At 45.2% G+C, this 27,983-nt stretch overlaps 1 protein-coding gene across 1 annotated transcript; it reads left to right on the top strand.

Moving 5' to 3' along the window:
* The first annotated feature begins 31 nt into the window (after positions 1–31).
* Positions 32–27,624, top strand: ATP2C2 (ATPase, Ca++ transporting, type 2C, member 2). The gene is made up of 27 exons (XM_009574172.1): positions 32–130; positions 6,873–6,983; positions 8,233–8,349; positions 10,138–10,227; positions 10,310–10,345; positions 10,438–10,499; positions 11,665–11,773; positions 11,854–12,003; positions 12,107–12,175; positions 13,011–13,086; positions 13,332–13,398; positions 14,657–14,781; positions 16,744–16,841; positions 17,575–17,676; positions 18,475–18,564; positions 19,992–20,093; positions 20,683–20,839; positions 22,219–22,389; positions 23,013–23,110; positions 23,196–23,246; positions 23,712–23,878; positions 24,535–24,603; positions 24,686–24,802; positions 25,494–25,641; positions 26,241–26,336; positions 26,665–26,806; positions 27,512–27,624. The coding sequence occupies exons 1-27, from the start codon at positions 32–34 to the stop codon at positions 27,622–27,624; spliced, it is 2,832 nt and encodes a 943-aa protein (XP_009572467.1).
* The last annotated feature ends 359 nt before the right edge of the window (positions 27,625–27,983 follow it).

The raw sequence follows: 27,983 nt of genomic DNA, 5'->3' as shown, positions 1-27,983 counted from the left end.
TTGCAGGGGAATTCGAGCCAGCGCTGCGAAGATGGTAGAAGGAGGTTTCGCCAAACTCTTCCAGAAAAGGTCATTTTTCCGCTTCGTGCAGAAATATCAGCCCCTTGGAAGCGGCGAGCCGGAAGAGGAGGTGAGGATTGCCTATGCCTCTTGCCTGGACCTGCTGAAATAGTTTGTGTAATTGGGGTTAAATTTGTCTACTTTGTCTGCTTTGTCCCATGGGTAACTTGATATTGCTGCTGCTGCGCTCTCCTCTCTCTGCACCGAGTCCTTCCCCGTACATCAGGGGATGAGATTAATGATGTTTACCAGGCAGCGGGGTGAGATGGGGATACTTGTTTCTATGCGATATTCCCAGGACGTATAGCTCAGGCCAAAGTCCTGGCCAGGAACGTTGTTCTCTGCACTGAGGAGATTCAAAATTAACAAAACTCGTAGCAGAGTGACTGCCGTGAGGTCCACGGGCGCTGTGTGAGGCTTGCTGGAGTGCTTGCACAAAATGCAAGCGCTGTCTCAGCAGAAGGGTATATGAAGAGCGAGGCTGCCCCTGTCCCGGGGTACCCCTGCCAGCGGTGCCGGTCGCGGGTGGACGGGCAGGGACCATCTGATCTGTTGCTGCAGTCATCCCTGGTAACGAATGGCCGAGAAGAGCTTTAGCTCTGCGAGTCCGCTTCGAAATAACGCTTTCTTCTCTTGAAAAATGCTGATGTATGAACAGTGATTTTTTTTCCCTCCTCCTTTCACTACCTCTCCTCGGTGCAGATGGACCAGAGTGGCCAGTGGTGCTTTAGGTGTCACATTTGCTGTTCTCCTTGTTTTTTCGCCACAAAACCTTCAGGTCCGGGATTATTTTATTATCACATTTGCTCAGCATAGGGATTTCCATTGCTCAAGCCCCATTTTATTCTCCCACATGACAGATTAGTTGGGGGCCCTCCCACATAAACCCGATTTGTCTAATTCCTTCAGCTTGCAGGCTTAGCCCTTAGTCCCGTCCCAAGAAGCACCATCCACACACTTTCGAGATATTCATGTTCTTTTCCGTGACTGTCTGACTGAGGTCTTTTCTCAGATGTTATTTCAGCTAATCCTCTGCTCTCTTCTGAGTCTCGTCTTTCCAGTATGGGGGTTGGTCAGTGCTACTGGGAGAAGAAAGTAAGACATTGAGCAGCGCGTTGTGCGATGCTGCTCTACACTACTTAAACATGGCTTAAAATCCCAGGAAAGAAAGACCTTGTTGAGGTTAAAGTGTCTGTAATCTCGCTTTGATGGGAAGCTGAGATTTCTGATCGTACATAGGCAGGAGGCCACCAGCAATTAGTCTGGCTTGTTCTTCGGCGCTACCATCTCTGTTGTGCCAAAATGATACATATTTACTTCAAAATATAATCCCTTCTCGAATTTTAGCTCTAGTCCTTGCAGAGTGTGATACATTTAGGACAGGACAGGGAAAGGACCAGCGTTCTGGCTGCAGGCATAGGAAGTAGGCAGCAATGCGAAATGACAACAGGAACTTGATAAATCAAGAATATATTCTCACGTTATGATTTAGGCTGGTAAATGACTCACGTTTCCTCTAAGGATGGCATTTTGCTTCTTTATTTGAAAACAGAGCACTTTCGATCTTACAGATCTTAAGGATTTTGGTCAAAGAGTTGTCCTGGGCCTTAAAGATGTGAGTCCGGGTGATCTGATGGGACTCAAGCCAGGATAAATACACAAATTGTGGGTTGTGAAGGAAAAGCCCCAGCGCTGGTAGCTGCGAGGTGATGGCCAGCTCGCCGGCTCTGGCGATGCTGTTATCTGGAGAGGGCAGAACAGTTAACTTCCACGTCAAAGCACAAGCACAGCCTGTGTCTAGACTCTGCCGTATATGGTTTCAACTCTTTTTCTCCAGCGACCCATTCAGAATCCCAGGGAATCTTTGTGGTGCCGATTTACGGTTTATGAGAACCATGTGTTTCCTGCAGAAGTCTGAAGAACATCCAAAGATTTTTCTTCTGAGCATCCGTGTGTGTGTGTGTGTGTGCACGAGCACACGTACCTGTGTGTTTACGTGTGTTTGAAAATGAAAAAAAACCCTGTGCACTGTGTGGGTCACATCTCCCTCTCCCTTTGACCATGTACGAGGGTCGGCCCCGCAGCACCCAGTGCACCCAATGGTGCACAGTCAAGGGCAGATTTCCCAGGGGGCTGCAGCCCTCCGCTCCCAAGAGTTTTTAACCTGATGAGATGGGTGGGGTTTGGAACACCATCCAGAGCAAGCTGTCCATCTCCGCACTGTGGGGTGGCCTCCATTTCCCCACACGGTGCCCCGCGGGAGCCACAGGCGGGTGCCAGCGGGAGGGAGCCGCGTATGCAGGCACAGGCCTCCCTCTGCCCCCTTCATCCCAAAATAACTGAATCACAGGGCAAGATGGAAACACCTTTAAGGTCTCGGAGAGCATCGGGATGGGAGAAGAGTTCGTCATGGAGATCTACTGCCAACCCACCAGGGACCTGCGGTGATTTAGGGGCTTTTTCCCTTATTAGCTTTAGAAAGAGCTGGCTCCTACCCCAGGCACGTCTGCGTAGTAGCTTTTAGTGCATCAAGATCTTCAGAGTTTCTTCGGAGCTGCTAGGACTTTTCTTTTGCAATTGTTCCATTCTTCCTCACCAAAATCCCTTTTGATCTTTTCCCCCACAATACCTGATCCATTCGAGATTCAGTAGCCATGAGACAGAGTAAGGGGAATTTCCCAGCCCTCTCCTACGTTCAGGGCTAAATTACTATTCCAGTTTGGGTCGAGGCTTTTTTCCATTTCAGGTTTCATACCAATGAGCATTTATCTCCTGGAGAATTTCATAGGCTCCATATCCTTCTGGATATGCAGAGCATCCTGATCAGAAGAGTTTTATTATCATGCAGGTACCTATTTTTTTATATGCCCTCAAAATAAACTAAATAAAAGTGCAGCTTTCCTTCCAGGTGAAAAAAGGAAGACCGTGGGACTTCACTTGCAGAATCACGGGTGTTTTCAGCCCCTTAGAGGTGTCAAGCCCAATTCCTCGCTTCTGAAAAGCTTCCAGCAGGCAAGGAGTTAACTCCCTCCCTCCAGCTCCCACAGGTTTTCGGGCTGAGGGCTGCAGCACCTCCCTCCCAGGAGGCCTTAGACACGAAGTTGCCTTAAACTCTTGGGTTTTGGGGTTTTTTTGGGCCTGGGTGGGGCTGGTTTGGGTGGGTGAGGAGGCCCCTCAGCTGGGATCGCTGGCAGCTGTGGAGCTGCAGTGACGGGGCGATGCCATCTTTCAGCTCAAGGGGCTTTGCTTTAGATTAAAGGGAGCTGGAAGACTTTTTTTTTTAAAAAAATGTGTGAGTAGGAGCAAGAGAGCAGTGGAGGGGAGGGGAGGGGCACGTGCAGCGGGGGCTACGAGCCCACGGTTTGGGCACTGCCCACCCAGCCTGAGTCAGCCCTCCAATACCCCTGGGACCAGCTTAAAATCCAGGGAATAGTTTTAAAGCAGCTTTTCTGGAAAAACCCTTTGCTTTTTGAACAATCAAAGCATCTATTTTGAGGCTTATATCTGCAAGCAGGGAGACCAGAGGCTTTATTTCACGTAGAAAGTCTGCAGTTCTCCTATAGACGTGTGATGGGGGAGCAAGAAGCTGTGTGAGAGGAGCTGAAACCACGGCGGTGGGTGGGAAACGGCTGGGGGCTCGGATAACAAAGCCTCTCGCTTGCAGGGCTGTGGTTTGCTCTGGGTTGGTTCCTTCACGCTGCCTGCACCCCTGAAACACAGGTCCTCTGCCTGCCATGTGCACCAAAAAAAGCAATAGGGCTTTTGAGGGAATTATTTGATTTATTTCTTCTAGTAAGGATGAGGAACATACAAGAAGAGGGTTTCTGCTTAGTGTTGTAAAGGGCTTCTTGTTAGACTAAATAACCCAGCCCACTTTTGACCAGATTACAATGTATTAGTTGGTCCAAAGTAATCTACAACGGGGAAGAGAAATATGCAAAACCTCAGTAAAGGCAGAGGCGGGGGGGGAAATCCCGGGAACTCCTCTTTTGGGCTGTTCACCAGAGCACACAGAAAGGGCTATGTACTCTGCAGGAAGCCCCACGCTTTCTTCCTTCCCGCATGGGCTGCTCGGCGTGACAATGGATGGATTGTTTCGGGGCGAGGGAGGTGGATGCGCAGGTACCAGCAGCGCCAGGCGTGCTCCGCGGTGCGCTGGGGCAGGCTGCTGCAGGGCTCCCAGGCCCGGCCAGCTGCTCTGCACGGCCTCCAATGCCTCCTGATCTTGCAAAGCAATAGATAAACTAATAATTTTTTTTTTTTTTTTTTTTTTTTTGAGTAAATGTCAGGCGAAGTTTATTTCTGCTGTCTGGAGTCGTGCACTCTTGTGCTTGAGTTATGCCGAAAGGATAAAGGTTAAAAATGTAAATAGATGATGTTGATAGCCCACATCTGGTTTACAGTATAAATAGAAAAGGAAGTAATGCGCAACGAGAGGTTAGTTTGTGAAGAGGTTTGCTCAGGACACTGCCTGGTGCCCAACAGACCCGGGGTGGGACATGTTCAGGGACAAAGGGGCTCTGCACCGGCAGCGCTTTGCAGAGGAGGAGGGAGACAGGGCTCCCTGGATGCATTTCCAACTTCTGCATTGCTGGAGCTGTTTATCTGGTAGGAAAAGCTGTGCCTCATTTGTCCAGGGGAAATCACTTACAGGTGTAAGCTAATCAATGCAAATTAACTCATCCCAATAAAGCTGTTCATGTCACAACAGCCCCTGGCTGCGTGGAGTGTGGAGCTGCTGGTGTTTCTATTGATCTGCAGCCAGTGCTGGCAGCGTACGGCTCGGGTACATCCATACCTTGTGAGCTTTTGTCATTCATTTCCTCCACGGCTTTTCAAAGGTAAATGTTGGTGATAGAGCTGGGCCCCGGCTTCCCCCACCGGCTCTGGGGGCTGTTGGCACATTACCCTCGTGCCCGGATCTCTTCTCCAGCTCCTTTAACTACAATTTAAACTCCTTCAAGGCAAGGCTGTACCTTGATACCTGCACGTGCCACCGGCAGCACAGAGGAGCCTCGAGAAACTGTGTTAATCAAACCAGCACAGTAATGAATGTAAGGTATGTTTCTATATGTGACAGTCCTGTATTTTCTTCCCAGCAAGTCCTTCCATCTCCTTGGATGCATGAGTCCTGCAGTGTCTGGGAGTCAACAAAGTTACAGGGAACTGATGAATTTGTACAAGTAGGACGCACAAGTAGGAATAAATTATTGGTTTTAAGCATGGAAGGACTTTTTTGTCACTTCCAGGGATGTCTGTTAAGGAAATGTTGAAATAAGAGTGATGGCCGGTGCTAGGACACCTCAAAGCAGTGGAGAAATACTGCAGCTTCTTTGGGCAAAACGTCGTCACCAGTGTGAGTGACACTTAGAAGCAGGAAAATCCTTGGAAATCTTGGGCAAATTGCTGGGGTTTTGGAAAGGCAGATTGTTCCTGGGGCAAAATGGCTTCTAAATGAGCACTGCATACACCAAGGGGTCAGAGGAAACTCTTCTGCCTTTCCGCCGGGAGCAGGTCAGTGCCGGTATCTCACGTGTTGGCGGCTGTACTGTGGGTCAGTAAACAGGGATAAAAAGGGGGCTGCAATGTATGGAAGCGGCAAAAGCCTTTTTAAGGAGCAGGGCTTAGAGGTGCTCCTATCTCATCTGCTACGAGCTCTCCAGAAGTCACAAGACGGAAACCAATTCTGTGGACCAGCATGAGTGAACCGCCAAAGAGATTTTCTGTGTTTATCTCGGGCTTTAGATTGCAAAACTGGATGTTCCTAGAAACCTCCTGAATATTCATAGAAGGGCTAGTTCTCCAAATACCACTTCAGGCACCTCTGAAGTCCTCCAAACCCTTGCTCAGGTGCTGCTATGAGCCAGACCTGAAGGTTTCCCCCAGCAAACACCCCAGCTGCTGGTAGCGGGGAGCCGGTGCCCAATTCCTCCTGCCCTGTCAAGCGTGGGCTGGCCGCGGGGCTGAGCACTGCGCTCCCTCGGGATCCCTCTCTCAATGAACACGCGCTTTTGTGCTTTCTGAATGAAGGTAAACGGGAATGGATTTTCCTGTCCCTCGGGAAGAGTGAGATTTCTCCCTCTCCCTACTCACCCCGCAGTAGCGGTCACACCGCCTCCGCCCTGTGCCTGGCTGAGAGTCCAGGCGATGCTGCGGCTCTGGAAAAAGCGTTTTGGAAAAGGAGACGAGGGATCTCGAAAGGGAAGAGAGGTCGGGGTGCTGAGCCCCTGGGTGCTGGGAGCTCGGCGCAGCCCTCGGGCTGCCCGGATGGGGCAGGAAGGGTTTGTCCTGCTCGGAGGTGTTTGCAGAGCAGTGGTGGAGGAAAACAGCCGTGGAGACGGGAGAGGAGACTTTTGCTTTCTCCCACTGGCTCAGAAATTTTTCTAGCTCACATTTTCTGTTCATTTATTACGTCTTTAACAAGGCAAAGGTTTTTTCCTTGCTCTGAGCATTGAGCGTGCAGTGGGCTGTACTGGCATAGAAAAATGCTCATCTCGGGCAGGATACCTGCCAACAGCAGAGCCCGGCACGCTCTTCTCACCACGGCGGTGGCGTGCGCTTGTCTTTTTGGTGATCCAGCTCCTAATAACCTTTTTTTCCACTACAAAAATGTGCACCCGGATTTGAGGCTGTAATAAAGATTTATTAGTGAACGTTATAGAGTGCGGTGATTTAGGAAGTGTTTTAGCTAACTGTGAAGTCACACGGCTGGCAAGGTGAGGGAATGGGATTAAGGGAAGAAGCAAAGAGATGCTGGAATGCTTTTGTGAACTGTGCTCTTGCCTAACGATCATTTTATCTCGTTTACTCAGACCCATGAGGAGTGTGAGCTGAAAATAATTGAGCAGGAGAAGGAGGTGACAGTTCTGCCCCCGAAAGACGCGTGTAAATGCCATAAAGAAGACTTGGCAAAAGCTTTAAACGTAAGGAAGGGTTTCTAGAGGTCTTTGTGAACATAGCAACGCAGTCTGTGTAATCTGACTCTGGGAAAAGACTGAGCAGCAAAATTGGTCTTCGGTTTCACGTGCAAACCCCTGGACTGCCCAACGTGCCTTTATGTGGGACGGATCCCTGTGTTCGAGGCTCAGCACCGGGCTTTTGTGCTTCGCTTTGTCCTGGGGAAGGATTTCACTGAAGTGAGTGGCTCTGTGAGCCGCAGGTGAAGCGGTTCAAGCGGTTGAGTTGTCCAGCCTGGAAGACGAAGGGCTCGCGGTGCTCTGCCGAGGCGGGCAGAGGAGCCCAGGCGCAGGCTGCACCCGCTCGAGCAGCTCCTTGGAAAATGTTGTGCAAATGCACGCAGCGCTTTTTCCCCCTGCTTTTCCTAGCAGGTTTCATTTCAGAGGCAAAACCCATCACATTTGTTGTCCTAGTGACTTCTCAAAGGCTTGCTCGCAGCTTGTTAGATATAAATTCACCTCGCCGTCCCTACCGCAAGCAAAGAGCGAAGCTGTAGCCATCACCTGGTTCAGCTCACGCCGGACCCGTCTGCCCGGGAGCTTCCCCGCAGCCGCAGCGTGGACGTAGCCGGAGGGACGGGGGGACACTGGGGCTCAGGAAGGAAACTCTGCACCGGAGTTTGCCCTTGGGAAAAGAAACAATCTGATATTATAACTCACGCCTAACGCCATGTCTGAAAAATAGGTGGAAATTTAGAAAGGCTGAGTCCCCGTGACTAGGGAAAGTTACAGTGCTTAGTGATATTTTGGTGTCTGACCTTGCTATTTTTTTAAATCCAGGCAAAATAGATCTTATTCCATTTGTTCTCTTTGATTTTTGTCAGGGTATTTTTATTTTTATTTTTTCTTTAAATGTACAGTGAAACCCGAAGTCAATTCTTTCCTTTACTATTTTAGATTTCTAATTTGTCATCTATTATATGGTTTCTTACTTGTGGAAATTTTTTTTTTTAATTAACTCATGCTTACTTTATGGGTTTCTGTGCTGGTTGAAGGTAAAGTTTTATAGTTTAACAAAAATAAATACCTAAACAGAAAAACAGTGGATAGATTTTTTCTTTTTTTTTTTTTTTTTTTGTTGGGGACTGAACCATGAACATCTTGCCCAGTCTACTTACAGGTTTTTAACATAACTTTGCCTTAAGAAGTTTTCTGTAACTATTCTACAATATGTAATGTTTGGTTTGTTTGTTTTTTTTTTTAAATTTCCCTCTAGGTTGACTTACAAACTGGACTGTCTGAGTTTTCTGTGCTACAACGCAGGTTAAAACATGGCTGGAATGAATTTTCAGTAGAGAATACAGAGCCGATATGGAAGAAATATCTAGACCAGGTAAGGATTTTCTGCACAGATTCTCATTTCCTGGCAAAACCCCCTGCCTGGGCTGGCCTGAGTATGTCTCTACATTGAAATGTTCAGGATTTCTGCTTCCACGGATTCAGCCTTGGAAGAGGGTGTGCTCCAGATACAGAAACTCTCTGTTCCCCCAGGAAAGCCATTGTGAGATTGAGATGCGGCGTCACTTAATGTGAAGATAACATCTTAAAATAAAAATAAACCTTTTTATCTCCACACAGCCCACAAATCAAAAGCCGTAGATCAGTGACCTGATTTCTGGAGCATATTTATTCCCTTTAAAGCAAGCGATAAAATCATGAAAGTTTTGAGGAAAACCAGTAGTAGCAGAAAGCCGCTCTGATTTCAGTTACCCCAGTGAAGGAGAGCCCCAGACCTCAGCAGAAGCAGCTGTAGAGCTCAGCGTTAGTGGCTGTTAGCAACACATCAGTCACGGGTACCTTCATCCGCGGTGCCACGCGCGGTGAAGAGCCACGATTTCAAACCGGCTGCCCCCAAAAAGCCAGGCAGAAGGTGGTATTTGCTGTCTTGGTTTTTCCCCGGCTGAGTTATCCCCGAGTTTTCCTTTTATTAACTGGTTCTCATCAGTATTTAATGCATCTTTCACCTCAGCTTTTAAACAAACAAGAAGGGTCTCTTTTTTTTGTTTTGTTTATTTTCAACCAGCAATTTGACTGATTTTCTTCTTGCTTAGCTGGATCATCAAGATTTTAGTTGTTTTGAAAGATTTTATTTTTATTTCATGGATTATCCCTTTTTTCCTATGTGATTAATATTCTTTAAGCACTTTGTAATCATCACTAAGTCTCTTCAGGGATTCTTTTATTCTTAATAAAAAGTGAGATGGTGCTTTTTTTCTGCTCATCCTTAACAATCTGTTTCTCTTACGGGGACACCAAACAAACCCTTTAGTGCGTCTCTGACCCTTCCGTAACCTGCCGGTCTCTCTGGAAGAGCTGCTCGCCGTCCCACACCATTCACGCCTCTGCACTTGAGCACCGTCCCTCAGCAGACGCTTGACGTGGCTTCTTCCCGCTGATATTTTTGTAAAGCATCCCCTTCGCCCAGTCTTTCTAAAGAGAAACAGAAGGGACTTTCACCTTTGGCTTCAGCAAGGAATAAATTTAAACCTTGGCTTTCCTACCGCGCATCACCACGCATCTGCTACCCAAAGCAGGCAGTCTTGTCTTTGCCTGACTTAATTCCCTTACATCAATTCCCACATCAGCTAAATGGGGCTTTCTCAGGTAGGGGAAAGGTCCTTAAAATCTGTGTTTAAAAGTGAAAAAAGTGAGGATCTGACTCCTGCAGCCGTGGGTCCAGTGCAGAGTTTAGCAGATTAATTAAAGAGGGGGAAAAAAAAAAAGAAAGAGGATTTCTGGTTTCAAATTCTAAGAAGACAATGAAGTTTTTGTTTGTACCTATCGTGCCTCCAAGGAGCTTTTAGAGTCAGTCCTGCACTGTACGTCTGCAAAGGCGAGCCTTGCCTGTGCAAGCGGGGGAAAAGAGAGGAAACTCGTGTCTTTTGGTGTGAGCCTCTGCCTCGTCCTGCCGGTCCCTGACGCCGCCTGTCCCCGCGCGGGTGCAGGATCCGGCCTCAGCCCAAGCGCGGGTGCTGCACCTTCTGCCTGGGCAGAGCGATGCTGCGCTCACCAGCAAGGAGGGTCTCTGCAGCAAAACCGTGTCTCACCCTTTCCGGAGAGGTCTGAGGCCAGCGCCGTATTTAACTTCATATTGCAATTTGGGTTTGTTTTTTTTTTTCAGTTTAAAAATCCCCTCATTCTCTTGTTGCTGGCTTCCGCTTTAGTAAGCGTCATCACAAAAGAATACGAGGACGCCGCGAGCATCGCCATGGTAGGTGCTACCTCTCCTGCTACCCAACCCTTCGCTCTCCGAGGCTGGTGTGCCCACGCCTGTAACGCCTCTCTGTTCGCAGGCGGTGCTCATCGTGGTCACCGTGGCCTTCATCCAGGTACGTCAGCCGGAGCTCGGCTCCGCGGCCGGGGCTGTCGTGAGCGAGTCCGCTCGTGTAACTTGGCTTTCTTCTCCTTTCTCGTTTAAAAGGAATATCGCTCAGAAAAATCTCTGGAAGAACTTAACAAGCTGGTGCCCCCTGAGTGCAACTGGTGAGGCATGCCTGGTTCGGTGGGGTTTAGCAGGGTTTGGGTTACGAGGGCAGAACCGACCGGTGAAGAAAATTGCTTCAGGTTGTCATGCACGTGATGAGAACCCGGTGTCTGGAGGGGTGGCACCGCGTGTGGGTGCAGCTGTAAGGCAGGGTGAAAGGGGATGAAATCACTCTGATTTTTAAAGTAGGCGCCCAGTGGAATTGAATAAATGCTGAGAGACAGGAGGGTCCCAGAAATGTCCCGCTCCACACCCCGCATAAGGGGCCCTGCAGCCTCTTGCGTGTCCCCGTGCAGGAAAAACCTCACCTGCCTATTTTTTTGGCTTGAGGATAGTTTTGCCCCCAGGAGACTGGCACAAAACGGCTTATGAGCGGAGGTGCACGTGGGCTGGGTTTCCTCGCCCACGCCTGCCCGTCGCTGCACGTACGTGCCGGGCATGGGCACACGGGCGTTTTGGTGCAGATCGAGCGCAGTCACACCGTTGCCCACGGGGCAGTTGTAGGGTGTATCAGATACCGCTTCCCTGACTGCTTTGATGTTCGGTATCAGTGCTTTAGATTACATGAAACGCTTTTCCTATTTATGTCTTTGCAAATCATGGCCAGCATAAATAAGGTGTGAGGCTCAGAGAAACCTTGCACTGCAAAAGCAGCGTGGGATTTTCTTCTGGTCCAAAGTTCACCCAGGTTTGGATCTTACAAATGCCACTGTTTGTTCTTTATTTATTTATGATATGACACCATAAGCATCTAACCACTTGAAAGGCTGTACTTTTAACACAATAGTGAAATGTCAGTGGTAATTCTAGCTTTTTAAAGCTTCTTTTTAGGTTAAAGAATCTGCATTTCGTTATTTAAAGCATGAGCTACAGGAAAGCACACCGTCTGGTCACTCCTATCCACTGTATAAGTATGTTTAAGTCACTTATTGCTGAAATGCAAGTCTTCCATAACCTGCCCATCTGTTTATGAGTTAAAACTGAGCCCAAACGGAACGTAATCATCTCTCCTCGTCGTTATGAAGATTTTAAGTTCTTGTTTATTTTGGAAGCTCTTTGGGGCAAGGCCCTTGCTTTCTCACCAGTCGTATTCCCAAGCCTGCAGAAGGAATAAAAACCTCACAGCCTGGTTTCCTTTCTTCTTTTTCCATTTGTCTAATGTAGCCTAAGGGAAGGAAAACTGCAGCATCTTCTAGCACGAGAGCTCGTGCCTGGAGATATCATACATCTGTCTGTTGGCGACAGGGTTCCTGCAGACCTCAGGCTGATAGAGGTAAATACAGCTATACGTACAAGAGCCTGTTTTGGAAATTTCTTGTCTTAACAGTGCCAGAAATGTGCCTTTTTGATCAGGTTACAGATCTGCTGGTGGATGAATCCAGTTTTACCGGAGAAGCTGAGCCTTGCAACAAGACTGACACTGTTTTACTGGAAGCTGGGGACATAACCACGCTGAGCAACGTTGTTTTCATGGGGACCCTGGTGCGATACGGGAAGGGAAAAGTGAGTCCTATCAGCCTCGATCTTTTCCTTGATGTTAGTTACAGAATCACAGAATCTCTAGATTTTTTTCATTCCCCCCCCCTCTTTTTTTCCTTCTTTTCAGGGCGTAGTTATTGGGACGGGTGAAAATTCACAGTTTGGAGAGGTGTTCAAAATGATGCAGGCTGAAGAGGTAATGAAGTCTCTGTGTCTCTCTGGAAATGGTGGATGTTTGGGATGAAAGTTTGTCAGGAGGAGCAGTTCCAAGAGTTAGTGCACTGGGTTCATTTCTGTTTCTGCCACAAAATGCCCGTGTGACTGAGGGACACCAAAGTGCTGTATCCAAAGAAGGTGGTTGTAAGCAGGACTTAGGCTTCTAAATCCAGACTTGTGATCCTCAGCTTGTGTCTAACTTGTTAGTCACCTAAACATTACGGTTTCTTCTTCCCTCCCACCCCCACTTTCCCCTACATATATAAAATTTTACTTCTATACCTGCCATTTCATGGGCCAGAGCTCTGAACTAACACAGATGAGGGTCTAGAAACTAGTTAGCTCTTGATCCATCAGTGCAAGAAATTGCAGCAAAGCAGAAGTAGACGCTTCTGGGCAATGTGTGTGCAAAGCCTCTGGGACAGGGATGGGGGTCCGGACATTTTAACCCTGCCCCAGAGGCTTTGCACACACGTTACCCAGTCCCGGACGCAATCGCTAAGGTCCTTTTCTGATTTAGCCCTTAGTCTGTCTCTACCTTGGCTTCCCAGCTGGAATTGAATATAATTCTTCTTTTTCTTCCACTTTTTGCCTGTCTTGATGTATTGAGGCAGAGACTTTTTCTCAGCGGGACAGTCTGTGCCCAGCAGACCCCGTTGGGGGTTTGGGGTGGGTAAGTACTGGGTCTATCAGGCGGCTGTAGGGACCAGGGTAGTGATAACCAGGACTGTGTGGGTCAGTTGTTCTGGGCTGAGTGTCATCTTCTCATCTTATGTAACAAGCAAAGAAAACCAGCTATACTCTAATGTTTCCAGACCCCTAAAACACCTCTCCAGAAAAGCATGGACAGACTGGGGAAGCAGCTCACTCTTTTCTCCTTTGGCATCATCGGTGAGTAGGACGCAATGCTCGTACTTGCACGGTCAGCCGTGAAAGCCCTCCGTGCTCCAGGGCTGCTTTTTTCAAAAGTGTTTGTTGATGTGGGTTATCTGGACTTTGGGGGTTCAAGCAGAGACACCTCAGAAGGAGAGATATGGGGGCCTCGTTGCATACTCAGTTCCCCAACAACAGCTAAAGCAGGTTAGAGAATTATAAATTTCGTGAAGTTTTTTAATCGGACGGTTTTCTCCCACCAGGTTTAATAATGCTTATTGGCTGGTTACAAGGGAAGCATCTCCTCAGCATGTTCACGATCGGAGTTAGGTGAGGACTGGAGAGCACCTTTCTCTTTGATTTCTGATGAAACATGTCCCAGGGAATTCCCTGTTCAAAACAAAGGACATTTCACAAAAGAGAGAACTTGAGTAAGACCCTTCAAAAATATGTCTTGATCTTGCACTGGTGAAATTAATGTGAGCTTTACAACAGAGTTTAGTAGAAAAAAAACAAGTTTGAGGGTTTATTTAATTCTGGAAATCAGTATTTTGAAAATCTTCCCTGCCTTTTCCACCTCATCCTGCTGTGAATGTCCTTTCCTATCTGTACTATGAACTTAGTGGGAGTGTAGCAACAGCAAATATTAGTCTTTGCTGTTCTTACTGGATTTACGTCTAAAGATAGGAATGCGCATTTTATGTGGCATAAAAAGCATGCACAACCTCTTAATCAAGCATAATAAACCATGTGTCTTTAGTAGCACCCATAAAACCTGTTGTTTGGTGTTGTCATGGCTCTAAAATCAATCCTTCAAAAAAAAAAAAAAAGTAGCAGTATTATATGGAAATAAAAACAAAACCACGGATGAGGGGACACCGGAGAAGCCAAACTGGCTCAGCGCCCACCCTCCTGTCTCCTGGGGGGATGTGGTGGCAGAGAAAAGTGGTTAAGCCTGAGTTTTGGAGAACAGCCTATAGTTTCCAAAGTCCTCCTTGATTACTTTTTACGTGTACCTAGAAGTGTTCAGAGTTATCCAAGGAATAACTAAGGGACAGATACAGACTGTGTCTGGATTTTTCTAGCATGTCAGGTGTTGCAGGTTTTGATGTTGCTCCGATTCACAGTGTGCAGCATGGGGACATGTGGGAGTGGATTCTGTCCCACCGTAGCTTGTACCCACATGTAGGAGAGGAGATGAGGGGTTGCATGTGGCCAGGAGCCAGTAGCTAATGTGTGAGCCGCGATGCCAAGGAATATTCAACTTCCAACCTCAGAAAATTAAATAAATAAAATGAAATCCAACCCCTAAATCCCTACTTAGCCAGAAATGAATGCTCTTTGGCAATGTAAAGAAGCAAAGTAATTGTCAAAATTATCCAGAAAAAGGTTGAAGAGTTGGATAAATATCCCGCTTTTGTATTTACCGTGTGCCAGCAGTCCCAGTGGTTAGCACTGCACGCTCCCATTCAGATATGCACATATAAGCAGGAAAACTCACCCCATGGAAATGTCCCTCTGACATATTTTGGTCGATACTTGTAGTTGGACCCCCGTGTTGAAGCTGTTTTCTCTCCGCTGTCCCCAGCCTGGCGGTGGCTGCCATCCCAGAGGGCCTTCCCATCGTGGTCACCGTAACGCTGGTGCTGGGCATTCTCCGGATGGCCAAGAAAAGGGTGATTGTGAAGAAGCTGCCCATAGTAGAAACCTTAGGTAAGGCTGCGAAGGGGCCACACAGCTTGGTCATCTGCCAGGCTTCAAAATCTGAACTGAATAACAACGGGCTGGCCAAGTGAGCCTTGGTCTGATTAAAAAAATTAAATTTGGAGTATGCTTACTGGGCCAGAGCAACGCACTCAGACTTAAATACATTTTCTGCCCTGTGTTGCTCACCCTTTTCCCTTATTTTAGTGTGCTAGGGATGGTGCAACCCAACCCATGGCACTGGCCCATGGGGAGCAGAACCCCTCTGCAGACATGCATGCCTTGCTCGGGTTGAAAGGCTTGGTGTCTCCTTCCTCCCCGTTCTGTGGGATCATCCTGCAGGTCCATCCTGTCCGCTTCTTCTGTATCTGGCTAAAAAAACCTTGCAGCCCCTCAAGTCGAGCCTGGTGGCATAAACAAAATCATTTGTCCTTCCACAGCCTGTACAGCCACCTCCCTGATATCCAGAGAGTCATGGAAAACAGGGACAGAGAGGACCTTGAGAAGGCGTCCAGCCCACCCTCACAACTGCAGGGCAGAATGGACTGTAATGAAATTATTCTTCCACCTCCCCTTATCTTCAAACTGGCCCTTATTCCCAGGTCACCGTATTCCAGGCTTTGCTGCTCTGACCTTGGTCAGTATGGCAGTTATACGAAGGAGAAGACTTGTTGTGTATTTAGTACCACTCATTAAAAAGTACATTAAATGCCAAGCCTGGCCCGTGCAGTCACAAATATCTGCTGCACAGCCGGATCCTTCAGCTAAAATCTGTCTTCCTTGAAAATGCTGCTATTGTTTGAACTGCCCTTGTTTGTTCTGCAGTTAAAGAATCTTATCACCCTTATTTTATTGTATCTGCCCTGACCCAGGACATCTGAAACAGCCTTATCTCATGAAGAATTTCGTTCTGGTAGGGCTGCGCTCAAATAGGTGTAACTGCCAGGTGCCCGGCTGCTCTGCGAGACAGTCTAAGCGTGGCAAAACCTGTACTCTCCCACACGTTAATTGTGCCATGTCTGTTAAACCGCTGAAAAGGAGAAAAATAATCCTTCTTCTTTATCTGACTCTTTAATTGTCAGTAACTAAAAATAAAATATTGGAGGTGATAGCTTTGCTCTGTGCTAATCCTTCGAAACGGCAATTCATTTAATTGCAGCCCAATCTGCTTTATTCTCTCCAGGCTTTACCCAGCGGTCATCACGCGCAGGGGGTCTGTGCCTAAGCAGCGTGGGCATCTCCAGAGCCAGGGAAGATAATCAGACTTAAAAGGGAGCTGGAGTCTGATTCTTTTTCGCATTAAAGCCATTTTTCCCCTTCTTGGGAGTGGAAACTAACTTGAACGCGGTGACTCTGCTAATTCACTCCTTTGCTGTATTGTGGTGTAAATGTGCTTTGCCGAAGCAGGATTGTCACAGAGCAGAGCACGAGTGGGGCAGCTCCTGCTCTTAGCTGTGGATTTTTAAGTGTTTTTTGTAGTAGTCTTTAACACATCTGCCCTCGCAATCCCTTGGGGAGGCAGGGAAGGGCTGTTATTCCTGATTTAGAGGAGCAAGGGTTGAATGGCCCACCTGAGGAAGCACGTGGCAGAGCGGGAGTTTGATCCATCTTTTCAGAATACAACAGCTGTTCCGCTGGGTGATGTGGCAGCTCAGACACATCGGTCAGCTCCCCGGAGGTCACCGCCTTCTCTGACCGCCCACCGTACGATGCTCAAGATGATGTGGCCCTCTTCCAACGTCTCCTACCACATCTCACATCCAAATGATGTGCACGATCCCCTGACGTCCACTCAAATCCTTTCCTTACAAAGCCCTGTTAGGAAACTCATCCACTTGGTATTTTCTCCCTTTTCTCACTGGTGCAGTTTGAGTAACATTAGGGAAACACGTGCTCCCTCTTCTGGGGCCTTGAATCTCATTATCCAGTTGCATTATTTATTAGTTCTGATTGAAAACTTTCCTGCATCAGGTTGCTGCAATGTCATCTGCTCGGATAAGACAGGCACTCTGACAGCCAACGAGATGACGGCGACTCGGCTCGTGACCTCGGATGGGTTCCAGGCAGAGGTATGGCCGAGGCGGTAGTACGGACTTTCCTGTTCAAGCTCAGCAGGGCCCATTTGCTTTTAGTTCAATTAGGCCCCAATCAGGGATGCTGAGTCAGTCCCAGAACGAGCGGTATCTTGCACATCACCAGCTCCACGAAGAGAAGGGACGTTTGTGGTGCTGGAGACAGGCAGAGGTGGGGCTGAGTGTACAAAAGCTGCTCAGATGCCATAAGAAAGATGTTCATTGACATCGTCTGCTGTTCTCTGCAATTATTGTAAATACTGAAACCTGCCGCTGACCCTTGTGGGCCCATCTTCTGCAGGAATATTTATTATACGAGTGACCTGATCCTTCCGCATGGTTCTTTTACCTGTGTGCAAAGTGGGTGAAAAATGCAGGCATGCAAAATGTAAGGCAGTGGACAGACAGACCAGTCATCGGGAGGGTAAAACCAGTGAACCCACTGCTACCAAAGGGCCGGATCTCTCGACTGAGCTGCAAGAGATTCTGAACTCATGGCGAACAAGTTCTGTGTAAAACCAGCTGATTCTTTTTGTTCCTATACAGCTATTGTAGTATTGTACTTTCATTATCTGTAGCCTTTCCTATAAGTGTAGCTTTGAGCTAGAAAGAATAATCCCAACATGCCTGCAAAATCAGCAATTTGCTCAAGTGCACCCCAACGTATACAGATGTATATAGTCCTGCCTGGCACTGGGAAATCTGCTCTTTCCGTCTCTCCCTTCCTCAGGTCAGTGGGGTGGGCTACAATGGAGAAGGAAATGTTTATCTTCTGCCATCAAAGGAGATTCTTAAAGAATTTTCCAACATCTCAGTTGGGAAACTAGTGGAGGTAAGTATAAATTATGAACCAGCTTGTCTTATTTACATTCAATTTTCGCTTGCACAGATCGCTTTGGATTATGAGCGTGAAAAAAAGCCGCTTTTGTAACTCTAAAATGAACTATCCTGCTAGAGCATTCTCATGGAAAGGCTCTGGGTAATTGTGATATAATACCTGAAGCTTATGGGTGAAAGGTAACAATCATAAGACATGTGAAAAGAGACCAGAATCATGAAATTTTGGATAAAAATACAATTCTGGCAGAGGAGAGAATGATTAATTTTACCATGTTTTTAATATGGACAGACTCTAGACTTTAGCTAGCTACATAGTCAATATATAAACGTACTGTGGTGGTCTCTGGGTTTCGTGTTAGCATTAGATAAAGTCTTGCACATTCAACTGTAGGCTAAAGCGGAGTGTTTGGGTAGTGAAATGATCTGAGCTGGAATCTCAAATGGAGTTTAGGTCGTCTTCTATTCATACTGCATGTTAGAAGCAATAATAGGAGAGATGAAGTTTTCATTTTCATTATTTATTAAGCTGGTTAGATATGTATCATGTTTTGCTTGATGTTAATTTATCCAAAATGTAACATTTTACCAAAATATTGGTGTATTCTATAGATTAAGCAGGCTTAGAAAGCACAAGAACCGATCTCAAGAGATGCTGCTATGGGGAATAGCACATCCTTTGGGATGCGGCTGCTTTCATTCTCCAATCTCTCATTATCTCATTTGAAGAGATGAAAAAGCTATGAATTTAGTTATGAAAAAATAAACTATGTAAATATGTCCCTTTCTCTAGGCTGGCTGTGTAGTCAATAATGCCATTATCAGGAAAAATAGTGTGATGGGACAGCCCACAGAAGGAGCTCTCATTGCCCTTGCAATGAAGGTAAGATTGTTAAGATTTAAAATTTTCCAGAAATGGGGAAAAAAAAAAAAAAAAAAAGCTGGAATGGTTAGGTCTGAGAGCAGTGCTCAGACTTCTTTGAAGTCCCCAGGCTGGTTTTAGTCTTTCTTTTGTCCCTTCTCCCCAAGGTCGTAGATGTACACCTCTCCCATGTAAACCTCTTGTCACGGACAAACACCTCCCCTGAGCTCCTGGGCTGACAGCAATAATTGTTTTGCTTAGTTAATCTGTGCAATTATGCTGCTTAAAGGATTTCTTTCGGGCTCAGACCGGACGGCCTTTTTTTATATTTTCTGCACATGCTAATTAAGAGTTCAGGAGGAATAAAAGAGAGTGAAAAATGAGCAAGAACAAGCCATATGAGAAAGCATGGCAGAGGGTCATCATCAGTTTGGGTCATCTGCTAGATTTTTACTTTTTTCTAGTCACAATTGCATAAAACAAGACTTTTTGATGAACGTTGCATTCATGCTCATAGGCAGAGGGCTGTAAAACACCTCAGCATCACGCGGCCTGTGATCCACAGACCTCAGGTGGGCTGTAAGGCACAGAAGGTGCCTGATGAAATGGTGCACCTGCAAACGTCTGTTCCTACCTCCTGTTTTTAAAGCTGGTAACTCTAACAGTGAAACCACGATTTTTTTTGTAAAGCAATGATGTTTTATTTCCCTAAATGCTAAATTAAAATCTTCCTTCTGCTCCGCCATTCGGTAGCCAAGCGATAGCAGAATACGAGGGGGGGGTGTCGCTTCTATTTTTTTTTTTTTTAAGTGGTTGGTTTGGTGGGGGCCAGGGGAGAGAGAGACTGGAAGGTACTTTTGATCACTGCCACTGCGCCTAGAGCACCACGCGTGCTGCTAAAGCAGGCGTGTGCTGATTTGGACTGTCGTACTTCATAGCTGAAGGGTCTTCTTGTGGTTAATTGCTTTTTGAGTTTAACCCGTCAGGAAATAATTTGAAACCGCATCCATGATTGACCGTTCAGTTATTTGCAATTTCCCTTTTTCTTCCAAGTGCGGTGGCTGGGGAATCACCGAACTGGGGGAGGCCGAGCTTGGGCTGGAAGAAACCTGCTCTGCCCATCCCTTAGCAACAGGTTTAGGGGAAGGATTGAGCCTCCTTTGACCCAAAGCCCCACCGAGACAGCAGTGCAGCTCCCTAGTGCTTGCAAAAGTCAACAGGGATCAAGCTTCAGACTCCAGTTTAATTTATCGCATATCAGGCACCAAAAGTAAAAGATGGGTTTGAAAAACGTGGTTTGCTCTCCCCATGCTTTCTCTTGAGCTCTGTGGTATATGACTGCCTGGAAGTACATGGTCAACAGTCAATGCCTGTAATATGGAAAATGTATACAAGCTTTGGCATTGTTCAGCATTACATCACGCTTTTTTTGTTTGCCCTTACTTTAGATGGAATTAGCTGACATAAAAGATATTTATGTAAGAAAGAAGGAAATTCCATTTAGCTCTGAACAAAAGTGGATGGCTGTGAAATGCACACTGAAAAATCAGGTAAAGCAAACTGTGGTGTTGGCTGGTTTTGTGTTTCTAATTGTGAACTTCAACAATGGGCATGAAATGGTATCTTTTTAGCAAATAATGTTTTCAGAAGTTAACTATGTCAGGAGAAAAAATGAACCAACCTCAAAATTCCCAACCAGGGTGTACTTTTAGCTTGTAAAGCTGTGTTTGAATGGGAGAAGATAATACTTTGCATAGAGTGGTTTGAGCAGGAAAACAAAAGCTTTTCAGAGATAACTGACAGGGGAAGAAAGATCTGATGTCTGGAAGAAAATGTTGGTCATTTTTCCCTTACCGGGTTAAGGAGCTCATACTGGCTGATATTGTACTCTGGTTTAAAAACTCACCAACCTTTTCATTACTATTCTGTCTGTGATGGCTGAACATGAAAAATGGCTAGAGCAAAAATATCACATCCTATAAATAATGCATGCACCTGGGCATTTTACAAAATGGGTAAAAGAGCAAACAAAAGCTCTTTTTTACCTAGGATGTAAAGCCTTATGCATTATCAGTATTTTTAAAATGTGCTCTTTTTTTTTTTTTTTTTGATAAAGTATATTATCTCCTTACTTTAAAGGATCAGGAAGACATTTACTTTATGAAAGGAGCATTTGAAGAAGTTATTCGATATTGCACTCTGTATAACAGCGGTGGCATCTCGTTATCACTTACACCCCAGCAGAAAGCCTTCTACCAGCAGGAAGGAAAACGAATGGGCTCCTCAGGTCTACGGGGTCAGTCATTACTGCCTATATCACTTAAGCTTACAAGTTATCATGCCCTAATACGTTCCTGCTCTGTTTTGGTCAGGACGGGCAGAGGCTCCATCCTCAGCATCACTTGCATGATCTCCTTATAATACTCGTGAGAGTTTGCCAAGCAGCCTGTCTTCCTTTCCCCTAATCTTTTTTTTGCTGGTTTTAAATGAGTGAGATTGAAAAGAGCTGAAAATAAGCACGGGAAACGGTGAATGTTTTTCCTCCATGGAGTGTTGTGATTGCCTGGGCTACTCTCTCAATGTTGCATTGAAAAGCTTTGCGCTGAATCCGATCTAAGCGCTGCTCTGCCAAGTTTTGCTTTTAGAGAAGCTGTTTCAAGAGCAATGAAAAGCAACTTTGAAAGGGGTTCAAAACATGGATTTGGGCACCGAGATTTTGAAGTTTCGTTCAATTCTTTATTAGGACTAAATCTAATGATCTCCTTTTGATCCTGACTACATGTCAGTGCACAGCCCACAGTTGTTTTTATACACGTCATTTCCTTCATCACTAGAAACCTCCTTTCAGAAGTGTCTTAGGCTTTCACACAATAACAGAGACACCGTCCCCTGCGCGCGTTCCCAGGATGTGAGTAGATGAGGACTAGTCTTGGCAGCCGGGTCTGGAAGATGGTATAGTTAATGTACATATCCTCCAGCCCTATGTCTTGCGGTTAGTAACTCGTGTACGGAGCTTGCTTTACAATATCTGAATCATCTGCCGTTGTGAATGGCAAATGACTGTTCTGAAGAAAAGCGATTAGCTCAGGCAGCTGCTGCGAGCTTGTGATTCAATCATCAAAGCAACACCCAGAGGAACCCCTGGCAAAATACCCCTGAGTGGTCTGAGAACGATTGAATGATACGGTTAGGCACCAAGAACAGAAACAAAATGATCAGAACCTTGATGTTTACACGATGGAAGTTTCACTGGTTTAACTGAATTTACATTTAAGATTTTTAGATTTAAAAAAAAAAAAGTTTAAGTTTTTACGGGAGCGCTGTTGTTTAACAGAGTAGTTTAACAGTGTCTGGTCTAACATTGCACTGTCCCAATTTAATCCACCTGCATTTAGGCAAGGCTTGGTAGACAGATTTAAATTAGGCAGAAATAAATTCTGAGAGAAACATGTGAAACAGAAATGCTCTGATTTGGATAAACTGGTATTACTTGAGTGGACCAAATTTTTGTGTCTATACAAGATCTGAATATAATGACTAAAGATCTGGGTTTAATGACTTTTTCTACTGGAAAACTAGTAAGTTAAGATCTCCTCTAAATGTTCATTTTAATGTATGGAAACACATTATTAATAATTTAGTCTTGTCTTCTTTTTTCCCCCCCTCTGTTTTTAGTCCTTGCTTTGGCTTCAGGTCCAGAACTTGGCAAACTCACATTTTTAGGTCTGGTTGGAATAATTGATCCCCCGAGGGCTGGAGTGAAGGAAGCTGTTCAATCCCTTTTTGAGTCTGGTGTATCAGTAAAGATGATAACTGGAGATGCCCTGGAAACTGCTGTGGCTATAGGTAGCAAACTTTGCTCCTTTCCTGTGTGTCTATGTTATGTCTGTCAGATCAGTCAAATGTTACGTCACTTAATAATCAACTTTATCATTCCTTTTGTGTGTGCGCTAGAGGTTTTAAATGCCACTGAGTTCTTGCTTTTCCATTGAAACAAATCTTATTAAATGCAGTAATAGAGCAGCTATGGACTATAGGCCAAATTCCAGTAACTTAATTCCACTATTTTAGCACCAGAAATGGCGAAATCTCAGTGTCTAAGACCCTTCAATGAGACAGATGGCATCGCTGGGATTATCAGCTCCACTAATGTTTGGAGCGGGTATCTCTGTGCTTCCCATTTTTGCATTTTGCCATTAGAAATACACAGAGCAAGCAGCAGAGGAGAGCAACAGATTTAGTATCAGCTCCAGTTCTGGGTATTGTATCGCTTCCGTAGCTCCAGCTGAGTAAGGACAGGGTGACCGGCCCAGCTCAGAGCCAGAGAGCTGCGTGCCCTGTCAGGTACCCCGTGTTCAGAAGTATTTCCCAGTAAATTCTTGAATTGCTGCCTCTATTCTTTGAGTCAGGAAATAGTTGGCTTTTTCCAGGGCTGATGGGCAGATCTCATTTTGGGCTTTTCTTTGCAGGACAGAATATTGGTCTCTGCAACGGGAAGCTGAAAGCCATGTCTGGGGAAGAGCTGGACCAATTGGCAGAGGCAGAGCTATCCTCCACTGTCAAAAATGTAATGGTTTTAATTACAAAAACAAGGCCTGGTTTTATTTCCAATAGCATCTGTCTAATACAAGATTGTATTTTTTGTTTTTCAGGTTTCTATTTTCTTCAGAACAAGTCCAAAGCACAAACTAAAAATCATAAAGGTACCAAGAGCCTTTCAAATTCATTGTATGCCTTACAAAAACAAGGTGTAGGGGGTGCCCCTCAGTTCTCTAGACCACCTGGTCTTCCAAGACAGGATCAGCTCAAGCTGAAGGACCATAAAACCTAAGCTAGAGCATTGGCACTATTTAGACTGAAGGCATTAGCATTTCTCTTGCAGATCTGGCCTGGGTCATTTGAAAGACACTAGTGAGATATTAGCCAGCATAATATCAGCAGAATGATTTCTGAGGACTTTACTCCCTTGTGAGATACTCTATACTCCTCAAAATCCAGTCTCTTAATTCTTGGCCTGTGTTTTGTCCTCAGTGGGATGCTGAGTCTGCTTTACCCTCAAAGTCACGTAGCACTGCTGCGCTTTCAATATTACGTGCAAATCCTGTGGTTGCTTGCAGGACTGACTTATCTTCTCCTGGCTTCAGTCTCTCATCTCTCCACTCTCACAGGCTTTGCAGAGGACTGGTGCCGTTGTGTCAATGACAGGAGATGGTGTTAACGATGCCGTGGCCCTTAAATCTGCCGATATCGGGATTGCAATGGGACAAGCTGGTACAGACGTCAGCAAAGAGGCTGCCAACATGATTCTCGTGGATGACGAGTTCTCAACAGTAATGTAGGTTTAGTGACTTTCTTACTATCAGATGCTTTCTTACTTCAGATACTTTCTGGCTGTCCATTGCAACAAGTCTGTTATGTGACTAGCCCTGGAAATGACACAAGACGCAGGACATGTAAGTCAACAGGCAGTAAGTGGAGATACCTGGTGTGGGGCTGGCCCATTTTCAGTTGCGTACACGGCAATGACTTTTTTATTTCAAGTGGTGGTGACAAAGCTACCTTTCATCTGAAAGCCCTGGCTTCTCATTGCTCTAGCTAACCGGGGATTTAAAAGCGCCTAGAAGTCTGGGTAGATCGTAACTTGTGCTCTCTGCCTCATCCAGGAAGCTCAGAGGAAAGACATAATTTGCAATGCTCTGTTGGTTTGTAACAACAGAGAGAGCAGGCAGAGTAGAGTGAGGATATAAATAGGCCACATGCCTGCTTTATGAACCAAGACCTGCCCGTATGAACCAGGGTTTTCAGATCTGCTGGTCCTGATAAAGTCATTTTAATTGAGACGCTGCATTGATGTCCTTCTCCCAAGCTGGGGTCTGAATTTCATCTGAAATAAGTGCTAGAGAAGACAACTTGTATTTTGAGTGTCACGGGGAGCTCAACGTAAAATAGTGTGAGTACTAGTTATTTAATAAAGTCTCCTCTCCCTTCCAGGAATGCAATAGAAGAGGGAAAAGGAATATTTTACAACATAAAAAATTTTGTCCGGTTCCAGTTGAGCACGTAAGTTCCTGTTTGCTTCGATTCCAGTGAAGGCACCTTTTAGGTGAGGCCATGCAGAATAATGTTCTTCTGTGCTTTGCAGGAGCATTTCAGCTTTGAGCCTAATTACTCTGTCAACAGTGCTCAACCTACCAAATCCACTCAATGCTATGCAGATCTTATGGATCAACATCATCATGGATGGGCCGCCAGCCCAGAGGTACGGAAGAGTCAAATGAGCAAAATAGTCTTGGTTTTAATATGTCTGAATTTGGCTTAGGAACACAAGCTGTTATGATTTCTTATTAATGCACCAATCATTTGGTGGTTAGATAAGACAAGTTGTACTTTTGTTCCCTCCTGGTCCCTCCAAAAGCGTTTACTTGAGGTTTTACATATTCCTGTTTTGTGGTGGAGTCACTTAACTATTCTACATTTTTACTATGGGTGGTCTGTTGTCCTGAGTGCATCACCTGCTAGTAGCCCTGCAGAGCTGACTGGCAAGGGAATACTGGGTACGTATGTGGGTATATGCCCCAAAATCACAAGACTTCAGAACCTCATCCACCTGCTAATTACAGCCACTGCTAATTACAATTACTACTTCCACAATGCGGAAGATATGTTGTCCACAATCTCACAGCTAGCTCTCCCTCTGGGATGGGATACTGATACGATGCACTGTAGTAGCCTAATATATTGTTTTAGCAGCTCATTATGCAAAAAAGACCTTTGGCGTAGGGGTGTCAGACAAACCTGGGGCCTTATGTATCCCTGCCAGAACACTGGTATCTCTCATGCCATACTTCAAAGAATTTCATCCTCCAGATCCATCCTGTTTTATCAAAACAGTACCGTTTCGGGACGATCCGCATTAACTAAACACGTCCCTTTGCTTCTCTTTGAGGCAGCTTGGGAGTGGAACCTGTTGATAGGGATACTATCAAACAGCCACCCCGATGTATCACGGATACTATACTCAGCAAATCATTGATCCTGAAAATCTTCATGTCAGCTATAATTATCATCAGTGGAACTTTCTTTGTCTTCTGGAAGGAGGTGAGGAAAATCTGCAATCGTATCTTGTTTTCATCAGGGTGGAGAACAAAGTGGAGGGCAATTTCTGAAGTACATGCGAAGGACTTTCTGAAATACATCTAGTGGGGAAGGATCAGTATGGGCAGAGGGCTAAGAAACCAGGGTCAGCTCCTAGCTCTGCTTCTGCCTTCCTGTGTTGCTCCTAATTTGGAGCTTCCTATCTAGAATGGGAAAACTATTACTTCATATGATTTCAATGCTTTAAGGTTCTTTTCACCTCTAGATTTCCATGTAAGTAGAAAATGGCAAGTGCCTAAGTATTATGAATTGCTGTTAGTAAATAGTGACTGTTACTATAGCAGTTTAAGTAATTTAATTTAGAATATTCTTTACTCAAATTCTACATCAGTTTAAGAATTTAAAACATGGTTGATAAGATCATAAACTCAACAATTAGCAGACAGAAACTAATGTTATCTATAATAGCTAGAACTAGATTTATTCCTTTGTTTTACTACCCTTTGAATTGACTGAGGTCATTAAAGGGAATATTTAATCTGTTGAATTGACGTATTTTTTTAAGGCCTAACTAACCTTTGAATTTTTACATGTGCTTTCAGAATCCAAAAAGTGGCATAACTCCTCGAACCACAACAATGACTTTTACCTGTTTTGTGTTTTTTGACCTCTTCAATGCCCTGACATGCCGCTCTCAGGTAAGATTGCTCTGTCAGCAATAATTTCTTGTCTCAAAACACTAACGTAAACATCAGAGAACTAGTATTTTGCCTAGGAAGGATTTTTAAAAATGTCATTTAAAGCAACATGATTTTTATCGTCTTTATTTATAAAGTCATCCACCATAGCTCAACTGCAACTACACTTTCAACTATGTAGCTCTGCCTAAGCTAGCATTCATGTAACTTCAAAAAATAATGGAGTTTACATGCAAAGAAAGTGTGACATTCGAGTACCAACAGGAGATTAGGAAATGTTACATTTCTCTTTTTTTTTTTTTTTTTTCTTCCCTTCCCCGTTCTCTAGACAAAGTTGATATTTGAAATAGGCTTTTTTCGAAACCGCATGTTCTTGTATTCTGTGCTTGGCTCATTTTTGGGACAGCTGGCTGTTATATACATCCCTCCGTTACAAAGGATCTTCCAGACAGAGAATTTAGGAATGCTAGGTAAGTTGCAAAATAAGTAATGTGTTTTTTTTCATTAAAGCTACTTTAAAAAGCAGATGTGATTGCCAAATTTTTACATGGTAGCTCCCAACAGATCACTGGTAGGGGAAATCAATCAACAGCTCCTATATCTATACACATACACATAGCTATACACAAATAGTAGTAGTATTTAATGATATTATCCCAGTCTAGGTTTTGAATTTTTATTTACTGCACATAAATGCATGTAAATGGAGACATGCCAAGATTTTCCATGAGCTCCGTATGATGACATTTCTCTACATAAATCTATCTAGGATCACTGTACAGTCGCTCCGTTTTGAAAAAGCAGGGTGAATGTTTCCAAGCTGAAATGCAATGTTTATTTTGCCATTTGAATTAGTCCAAGCAAACTCTACCATACTACATCGTATTGCATCTACATTAGGCACGTTGTTAGAAGCAGGGTTCAACCATCCCAAATGAGATGGTTAATGTAGAGGTTTCCACCCATCAATTGGACTATACCAACTATGGGTCTTCCTTGTCTACCGCAGTAATTTCTCTAATTCTGCAGCTGGCAAAAGCATAGCTAGGCCATACATCTACGGAGTTACACCAGCACAAATATCCACTGCAGGGAGGCCCTTAACTGGGGATTCCTGCCCAGCACAAAATCCAGCTGTCCACTGTGTTCATCTCCGCTCTGTTTCCTCTCGGCAGACCTGCTGTTTCTCACCGGACTGGCTTCCTCAGTTTTCATTGTGTCTGAGTTCGTCAAACTCTGTGAAAAACGTTGCTGCCGGCCGAAGCACACAAAGGGATGTCATAACTGATGCAAACTTCCTCTAAAAATATACTTGGAACGGAGCTGTGATGCTGGATGCACCAAATGCACCATTTTCTGATGCTGCACGTCCTTTCCGAAGATACTCAAGTGAATCTGTACTGACACTCCTTCCTACTCCAGAGTCTCTTCCTTCTACACGCTCTACCTGAGCTGTTTGAGCTGTCTATAGAAACCTCCGGAGCGGCTCCTGTTTTAAACCAAGATCAGGTATATTTTTATAACATTGATCTATAGGTCAAGAATGCTGTGACAGTCCCAGAAAAAATAATGCAGTTTCACACCTGTACAGAAAAATCTATTGTGCATAAACTGAAATTTTATTTATTTAACTCTAAATGATTTTTA

Source organism: Fulmarus glacialis, unplaced genomic scaffold (assembly GCF_000690835.1).
Source record: "Fulmarus glacialis isolate BGI_N327 unplaced genomic scaffold, ASM69083v1 scaffold4743, whole genome shotgun sequence".
Classification (NCBI taxonomy): Eukaryota; Metazoa; Chordata; class Aves; order Procellariiformes; family Procellariidae; genus Fulmarus; species Fulmarus glacialis.
This window is presented reverse-complemented; position numbering and strand designations above follow the sequence as displayed.